The sequence below is a fragment of the Phyllopteryx taeniolatus genome, chromosome 11, assembly GCF_024500385.1.
Source record: "Phyllopteryx taeniolatus isolate TA_2022b chromosome 11, UOR_Ptae_1.2, whole genome shotgun sequence".
Classification (NCBI taxonomy): Eukaryota; Metazoa; Chordata; class Actinopteri; order Syngnathiformes; family Syngnathidae; genus Phyllopteryx; species Phyllopteryx taeniolatus.
The window spans coordinates 24803023-24813022 of record NC_084512.1 but is presented as its reverse complement, the minus strand read 5'-3'; the positions used below and the strand labels follow the sequence as shown (position 1 = coordinate 24813022).

At 38.9% G+C, this 10000-nt stretch overlaps 1 protein-coding gene across 1 annotated transcript in view; it reads left to right on the top strand.

Annotated features, from left to right (window-relative positions):
• The window catches only part of aprt (adenine phosphoribosyltransferase), a 20067-nt gene extending 18282 nt beyond the window's left edge, over nt 1-1785 (top strand). Inside the window, exon 5 of the mRNA XM_061790152.1 lies at nt 988-1785. Coding sequence (XP_061646136.1) covers nt 988-1127 — 140 coding nt within the window. The 3' untranslated portion in view covers nt 1128-1785. The remainder of the gene's footprint in view (nt 1-987) is intronic.
• Nucleotides 1786-10000: the final 8215 nt, after the last annotated feature.

The window sequence follows — 10000 nt, the reverse complement described above, 5'->3', positions numbered from 1 at the left end:
TGAAAGCTAGTTTGGCAAATGTTTAATGCAGGCATTGTGAATGTGCGCAGCAAAACTGTTGGAACAACATGACCTGGATTACTCACAAATTGTTTCTGGGCTATTTCACATCCCTTTGGATTCCTGCTCCAACACATCACTCGCGAGCTCGCGGTAGCTTGCCAAGCCCTTTCCAGTCACTCGCCAAGGAGTCAAAAATACAATAGCTCACATTTGTCCCTGATTGTCGTGCGTACGTGGCCACCATTTTGGGTAGGTCGCCGTTACCGTGAAGGCAACGGCGCGCTACTCTCGTTTACATTTAGACAAAAACAACAGCTTTCATGTATTGTGGTATTTGTCGATCACTGTCTTCCCAAACGTGGATATTTCAGATCACTTTGAGAACTTTAGAAAAGACCTTGCAGTAAATTGCAGATGTTTTGTTGTAGTTTTTACTCTGCATACACGCGCACACACACACACACACACAGCAACATCAGAATTTGCACATTCACATTTTGTTTTGGATTTTATTTTATTGATGTCCATGTTGTGGTTAAAAAAAATCAGACGTTACTCACCATTTACTCAGAACTTGAGTAATTATTTCACTGTGTACTTTTTACTCTCACTCAAGTCATTTTGGGGAGGACTACTTTTTACTTGAGTCACATTATCGTCAAGTGACAGTACTCTTACTTGAGTGCATCAGCGCATATCCGGAGGTGTTTCTTCTTCGGTTTTGTGAAATCACCTGTGATCACAGGAGATTTTGAGATCGGCGGTGGAACAGAATCCCTGTGTTGATATTATCGGAGCAGACCACACACCATACGTCCAAAGTGTTAAATGCCAGATATTTTATCTTCATGTCTTGGGTCTGTCACAGATAAATAATCTTTTCAGATTTCAAATAACCTTATGTGTGTACCAGGCTTTAGTGACATTGCTCAACAAATGTTATTTGGTGTCTCGTATTCACAATGTTGGGTCTATGTTTTCCAGGTACTCTGTTTGCAGCATGCGAACTAATGAAGAAACAAGATGCAGAAATTCAAGGCTGCATGGTGGTTATTGAACTGACAGAACTGAAAGGTATTGACAGACTGAAACCACACAACGTATTCTCTCTGGTTCAGTACTGACGACGATTGTATTCTTTCTGTAATAAATTACACAGCTGTCAGGTTTTTTGAACACATTTTACCACACCAAAGAAAAATTGACCCTCTTCAACCTGTACTGTCATCTACTGTATAATTTAGGAATTAATTCTAAAGTGTTTTTCAATTCTTTGTTAATGATTGTCATGTGTTGTTGTCTTAATTAGCTATTAAAAAAAACTTTTTGTTATGCACATTAGGGAACACGGTGAAATTAAAGAGGAAAAAATGTATTCACAATTGCCATTGAGAATTTTAGTGTGTCACTAAAATGGTTAACTTAAAATACAGCCTCAAAATTTTGCAAATGTGTCATAGTCGGTGTATCTAAAGATTCCTTCAAGTGTATGATACTGTATTTCCTTGTCAGAAGAGTTCCTCCACAGTTTTGATCAGGCAAATATGACTGCTTGTTTTATTTGTTTATAAGTCCCTTAGCACAGTAATGCACAGTAATGCACAGTAATGATTAAGAAACAGATTTATTTTTTACTTCAAAACAAAACTGTAAAGCAGTGGAACCCTGCATGTTGTTTTTTGCTATCCTTCATTTTTGTGGTCAAATACTGTAACAGTCTGTATGAATATACTTTGGTAGAACACTTCTGAGGTTACAGTAATAAAAATGTCACGCTATAGAGCTAGTCGTCTTGTTGACCTGCGGTGGAATGTAAACGGCAAGTATTACCGTAGCGTGAAACTCCCTTGGTTGATTAAAAAGGGCGTCAGTGTCAGTCGAACAGTATTTCTCCATCACCTAAACGGCGACACACCGTCTGTTGTTAAGGTAGGATGCTTGCATTTACCCGACGCATCTGTACGGTCTCCACGGTAGACAGACTGGGTCTGCAACTGCATGGCTGAGTCTGGCATGTTGTAAGTTGTCCAAAATGACTCAGAAAAACGGGGGGGAAAAAATAGTCATAAAACAGGGTGGGGGGGGGGGGATTTGACAGAAAAATAATGAGTCAGAAAAACAGAAACAAATACTAAGAAAAAGTGAAAAAAATATTCCAAAAAACAGAGCCCTCAACAAAATTACTCAGAAAAACGAGTTTTTTGTTTTTTTAATCCAAGTGAATGCAATACGCTTCCGTAAATCCCCACCCCCCTGTTTTACGACTATTTTCCCCCTGTTTTTTCTGAGTATTTTTTTCCCCCTGTTTTTCTGAGCAATTCCCCCACGTTTTTTTGACAATTTTTTTTCTAATTTTTGACTAATAACAACACCATCTATGTGACTCAAAGACAGGAGTATCTCCCAGTGTCTTAAACCCATATAAAAATAAAACTTGATCAAACTAAATAAGCCGGTCATGTTGCTTACGACGGAGTCCGCAAAGAGTCACTTGCAGTTCTCAGGTTCTCGCGTGAGTTCGATGTGTCCCGATAACTGAGGCCAGTTGGTGTTAGAGAGGATGATGCACTGTGGCGACCCCTAACGGGACAAGTTGAAAGGAAAAGAAGAAGAAAATGTGGCTAAACCTAACTTCCCATTTCTGCCACAACGATAGGGTGACTTTCACGAAAAATGAAACTGCAAAAATCAAAAAGGTGAAGGACATTCATGTTGACCAACAGCATAACATTGCCAATATTTCTGCAGTTGTGATTTAATTAACCCTTCACAAGACTTCAACTATTTTGGATTCAAAATTGGAAGATTTCCAATACTCAAAATTCGGGAGATCCTGATCTGCAGTGTCCAGTATAGAAATACAGTAATACGCAACTGTAAGATATTGTCTTGTTCTATTACTGAAATACGTTATGATGTGACATTAGGGCTGGGCGATCTGACAATAAAAATGATCATGATTCATTTTTTTTCCATATCATCCGATCTCGATTATCATCACGATTGTTTTATAGTGCAACCTCTATTTAACGGACCCCAATTTAACAGACTTTGGATTTAAGGGACATAAAATAGTGTCCAGTTGGAATTTTAAATCACCCCTCCCATGCTCAATTTGGATAAATTTGGGGCAGACATGGCCCAATGGTTAAGATCATCGCCTGCCACCGTGTGGGATTTAGGTTCAAGACCCCGACTGGACCATCCATCAACATCCCCCGGACTCACGGCTGTGGTGTCCTTGAGCAAGACACTGACGCTTCAGATGCCCCCTGCTCCAGTGTGTTCCACTAACGTGTGTGTGTTCACTGTGATGGGTAAAATGCAGAGAACAAATTTCGTGTGCATGCATGCACGTTCATGACAATAAAAGGTGATCCTTCTTCGAAACTTTTAATCTTTTCAAACATTGTAAAGGTTTTTTGTACTGTGCTGGATGTTTATAGGCCACAAAAAACAGTGTGAAGCAATTTTATACTGTACTGGTGTCTTAGGCAATGAAAAAAAGTGCTTACATTTGAGTGGACATTCAGATATAACAGACGGCCCTTTTGTCCGTTAAATTGAGGTTCCATTGTATATTATCTTTCAACTTTTAGAAATAGCCACTTTTAAAGCATTTGTACTGAAAACTAAAGAGTCTAGAGAGTGGTTCAACATTTTATTAATGCATTTTGTTAACGATACTCATAGTCAATATTTAAAATGGTAACCCCAACATCTGAGCAAACTGAGCAAATAAGCCAAATAAAGTAAAATATAGAAAACTATAAAAACAATATTCACTTAACAGTGCAATGAAATATAACACAACAGTGCACTAGTTTGAAGGAGGTTCAAGAGATGAACTAAAACTAATGAATCATGAAGACACCTTGGATTCTAAACATTATCATTCCCCTGTTCCCTGTTAACCATATTGCTACTTTCAAATGTGCATTATCTTTAATTAATAAAAATACAGATGAACTAGTTTTGCCATTTTACAAACTACCTGAATAATAATGACACGATTGATGGTTGCTGTGTCTGGTGGCCTCACCGCTAGCAGTGGCTAACTGCCAATGCTAAGTGTTCTGTGCTGTGAGTGGGAAGTTGTGCTCACTGCACTCACATTTTAATGCTTTCCACATATCACTTGGGTGGTACGTCTTCAGAAGAATAAACACAACGTTGCCCGTTTTTGAGGGTGTCAACATAACCTGCACAACGGCCAGTTAAAGGTACAGGATCTTGAAAAGGCAAGCAACATTTGAATGTAGCTTCACTTCACGAGTCCCACCCCCTCATGTGAGTCTCAGGCCGCAGCCATGTCCGAACTGGAGTGAATGTGCAAATCTCCTGACTTGTAGATCACTGTGGTCATGTCGTGGCAACAACATGGTTGCCAATTTTGTCTCTTCACCGGTAAGTGAAATGTTATCATGCTGAATACAAGGCGAAAACTAACTCGCTGCATTTTAGTTAGGAAGTTGTTGGCATGTACAAACCCAATTCCAATGAAGTTGGGATGTTGTGTTAAACAGAATACAATGATTTGCAAATCATGTTCAACTTATATTTAATTGAATACACTACAAAGACAAGATATTTAATGTCCATACTGATAAACTTTATTGTTTTTAGCAAATAATAATTAACTTGGAATTTTATGGCTGCAACACGTTCCAAAAAAGCTGGGACAGGTGGCAAAAAAGACGGAGAAAGTTGAGGAATGCTCATCAAACACCTGTTTGGAAAATCCCACAGGTGAACAGGCTCATTGTGAACAGGTGGGTGCCATGATTGGGTAGAAAAGGAGCTTCCCTGAATTGCTCAGTCATTCCCAAGCAAAGATGGGGCGAGGTGCACCTCTTTGTGAACAAGTGCGTGAGAAAATAGTCGAACAGTTTAAGGACAATGTTCCTCAACGTGCAATTGCAAGGAATTGAGGGATTTCATCATCTATGGTCCATAATATCATCAAAAGGTTCAGAGAATCTGGAGAAATCACTGCATGTAAGTGGCAAGGCCGAAAACCAACATTGGATGCCTGTGAGAAAAGACACATTTTAACTGTCGTCTGAAAAATTTAATTTCAAAATTTCAAACCACAAACCTTCAGACGGAAAATCTAACAACGGTACAGATGTTATGTTTGGGCATGACAAATTATTGCAGGTCCTGGCTCAGTAATTATGCATAACTGACTGTGTCATTGGCATCCCTTGGACAAAAATGCTGAGGCAGATTTGATCAAACGGAAGAAAGTCCTTCGATTGCCAATCTACTCAAAACCCTTCACTCGTAATTTACATGACCTCGTGTTGACACAGACACAGGTTTTTGGGAGAAAGGAAAAGTACCGAGCTGGAGATTTTATTCCACCCAAATTTTTGTAATATGGTCGAGAGCATTTGTGATGTACAGTATTTACATTTAGTAATGTTTTGATTATCAGTCTCAAAGATAATGATAATATACAAATAATTATGTTAGTATAAAGTTCATAATGGATATTAGGTTGGACCATATTGACGCTATACTGATAATGTATATAATGAAATAACGATCGATGCACTAACAAAATACTATCTAGATATGGTAGACATGTATCACACAGCCGTAAGTATCCAGACCCTTTGCTGTGACACTCATATACAGCGCACAGTGTATGTCAGAGCAAATGAGAATCATGAGGTCAAAGGAACTGCCTGAAGAGCTCAGAGACAGAATTGTGCCAAGGCACAGATCTGGCCAAGGTTACTGTTGGATTTATCTTACCCAACATTATAAAAAATAGACACAAAAGGAATGAAGACACTGGTTTCTTTTTCTCATGAGGAGGGCGTATTGGAGATTGTTCAGATCACAGTCTCTCAACACGCTCTAACCAATCTCTCCCGTCGCTCCTGCATTTATTTGAAAATAGGAGGGTTTTTCCCAGACATAATGTTCTAAACAATAAGACACAACACAAAACATTGGACCAACACCTGTCACGTCCCCGACCACATCCGATCACGTCCTTAGTCCAGGCGCCCTTCCATCGGATGATGCTGAGTCATCTTTTTGAAGGCGAGACATCTAAAATCGTCCATAATACTAATGCAAGGTAAGCAAATAAATGATAACTTCTAAAATATATTTAACATTTCCCTCCTGTTTATCATGTATTTGCACAAATTCTCATATCATCTTACAGTCACTTCATTTTGGTTTTAACTGTAGAATCATTTTTATGAAACAAATACATTTACACTCAGAGTAAACTTGTCATACATGAATGTTGTAGTTTAAACATCGTAATCATCTGCATCAGGAAACAAATCAGTTAAAGCAAAATCATCATTATCATCATACAGTAATAGATACATCAGCTCCATACGGTTCTTCATGGGGGTTATGGCTGTGGTGATTAATTTACTGATTAATTCCCGAATGCATGGGATACAACAACATCCACACAATGTCAGAATGGCTGCAAAAACAGCAATTGATATCAATATTGGTGAAATTAGGGTTTTATATTTACCAAAAACGTCCATCCAGCTGTCCCACAAGGAGTGTTGATTGAGGGTCCGTAGACCATCGATGGCTCTGGTCAAGCTGCCATCTGAAGCAGTATTGTTTGTTTTCATAACATACCGCAAACACCTCCCTCTCTTGTGAGGAGCATTTCGACAGCTATGCGGCCTTGGAACGTCCTTGAGCTGCTCGTGCACAGCTTCCAACCCACTCTGAGTCCAATTTCCTAATCTCTGTACATTGAAGTGGATATAGTTTATCCCATCAACATTTTTATTAATCGTACACCAACAGCATATGAAGTATTCAAATCCTCCTGCAACTTGGTCAGCTAATTTGTATTGATTAGGAACCCCACGAGGAACACCTATGGCGTCGATGTATGTTTTATGTTGGATAATTTTGCCTCTGCCAGGATAAATCTCTTTTTTGTCAAGTATGTCCAAAACACAAGGAATTTGTCTCCGGTAGTTGGAGCCGCTCTAGTACAACAGACAGTCAATTTACAGAACACTTTGGAGACATAAAGACATTGACAAAAAACAATTGTGCAAAAATATGCAGTCCTCTAGCAGCAGTTTGAATGACTAATATCGCAATAGTCCGGTGCAATGACCGTTGTGCAAAGGGCGCTGAGACTTCAAGGAGTGTATGCGGTTTAAAGTGACGAGTAGTGCGATAATCTGGGACAATGGTTGTGCAAATGTTGTAGATGCTCCTCAATCAGTGTGCAAATGGAGCAGATGCTAATCTGGCATGAGTGGCCAGTATATGCAAATAGTGCAGCATGGCGGGACAACTACAGCGAGTGCACGAGTGTTGGATTTATCTTACCCAACATTATAAAAAATAGACACAAAAGGAATGAAGACGCTGGTTTCTTTTTCTCATGAGGAGGGCGTATGGGAGATTGTTCAGATCACAGCCTCTCAACACGCTCTAAACAATCCCCCCCCCTCGCTCCTGCTTTTATTTGAAATAGGAGGGATTTACAAATCATAATGTTCTAAGCAATAAGACACAACACAAAATATTTGATAATAAGAGGGTTTTTCCCAGACATAGTATTCTAAGTAATAAGACACAACACATAATATTGAACCAACACCTGTCACGACCCGACCACATCCGATCACGTCCTTGGTCCAGGCGCCCTTCCATCGGATGATGCTGAGTCTTCTTTTTGAAGGCGAGACATCTAAAATTGTCCATTATACTAATGCAAGCTAAGCAAATAAATGATAACTTCTACAATTTATCTAACATTTCCCTCCTGTTTATCATGTATTTGCACAAATTCTCACATCATCTTACAGTCACTTCATTTCGATTTTTAACTGTAGAATCATTTTTATGAAACAAATACATTTACACTCAGAGTAAACTTGTCATATATGAATGTTGTAGTTTAAACATTGTAATCATCTGTATCAGGTAACAAATCAGGTAAAGCAAAATCATCATTATCATCATAATCATCATTATCATCATACAGTATACATCAGCTCCATACGATTTCTCCATCGGGGTTATGGCTGTGGTGATTAATTTACTGATTAATGCCAGAATGCATGGGATACAACAACATCCACATAATGTCAGAATGGCTGCAAAAACAGCAATTGATATCAATATTGGTGTAATTAGGGTTTTATATTTACCAAAAACGTCCATTCGAGCTGTCCCACAAGGAGTGTTGATTGAGGGTCCGTAGACCATCGATGGCTCTGGTCAAGCTGCCATCTGAAGCAGGATTGTTTGTTCTCCAAACATACCGCAAACACCTCCCTCTCTTGCGAGGAGCATGTCGACAGCTATGCGGTCTTTGGAACGTCCTTGAGCTGCTCGTGCACAGCTTTCAACCCACTCTGAGTCCAATTTCCTAATCTCTGTACATTGAAGTGGATGTAGTTTATCCCATCAACATTTTTATTAATCGTACACCACCAGCATATGAAAGACTCAAATCCTCCTGCAACCTGGTCACCCAATTTGTATTGATTAGGAACCCCCACGAGGAACACCTGGCGTTGATGTATGTTGGATTATTTTGCCCCTGCCATGACAAATCTCTTTTTTTGTATATGTTCTAGATTGGACAAAAACATTGGTGCCCTTTCCATTAAATCTTGAACAGGCATAGGGTATACTGACACATGCAATATCAAAGTGATAATAGCGCATAATCTAGATATATCTTTAGGTAATCTATCAAACAGTCTATCATCTCCGCACCACCACCAGATGTCGCTCCGTGACACTGGCACAAAATTTGGTTTGACTTTTAAGATTACTTTACACTGTGTGTCGTTCAGTGGTCCTAATTTTTTTTCCCTTTATTAATCATGTTTATACAAGTGAAATTATTTGGTGCTACTAAAGTAGAAAACATCGGTTTGTGTTTATCTGCTTCTTTTACGGGATATATAGGATCCCATGATTTACAAGGAACCAATCATCAGTAGTTATGTTGTTAAAATTAAATGAAAATTTGTCCACCTTTCTTTGAAGTTTTCAATGGCATTTTTGGTTTAACACTGTTCCTATAACACAGTACACAATATACAATACACAATATAACACAAGCCGTTTTGCTTAGGTTAAACTTCTTTCTATGTTCTTTTGCTGTTTTTTTTTTTTTTTTTTTTGACCAACTGGACCAATCATAACTTGTTTCACCAATGAGGTGTTCACATCCAAAGCCTATAGTTGCATACCAGTCATATCCAAATCCCCAATTCTGCCCATTCTCTTGAGCATCATTGGTGAGAGCCGCATATGGAATTATGATTAAAGCAGCTTGATTTTGGGGGGCACAAAATATTAAACCTTTTTGCCGCGTTTGGAGGCCATGCCCACAATTTTGATCATCAGCTGTACTCCTTTTGATACGAGTTAATGATTTGAATGTTTTTTTTTTTTATTATTGGGTTTGTCATATTGGTCCAGTTGGTAGGTGATTTTCTATCTAAAAAATGGGTTTTATCATTGAGGGTGGGACGTCCCATGTACCACAAAAACAAAACCAACATCATAGTAGCCAAAGTTGCTACGTAACAACTTAGCGAATCTCATAACCAACGTGGGTGTGCCTTTCTGCTGAGTTCTCACTAAAAGGGTTGGTGTCTTTTTTCTTCACTGACCAGCAAGCGTTTTCAGAATCTACACATCTGCTCCCGCTCCGTTATCAGACAATACGGTGATAAGCTAAAACCAATAGCTACACAATCGATATCCCAGACAAACCACAGTTAAACATGGAAAAGGCCCTGTTGTCTGCAACCTTGCAGCTTATCACAAAAATAGAAGATAAAAAAGAATGTGATGAGCTGCAGTAATACAGAGAGCAGCATGCGTACCAAACCCACGCACATTGTTAAATTCATTAAGACCAGACGCTACTGTGTTTACAGTAGTAGACATAAGTAATGCATTCTTTTCAGTACCAATAGAAAATAACAGTCAATTTTGGTTTGCATTCACATTTGAG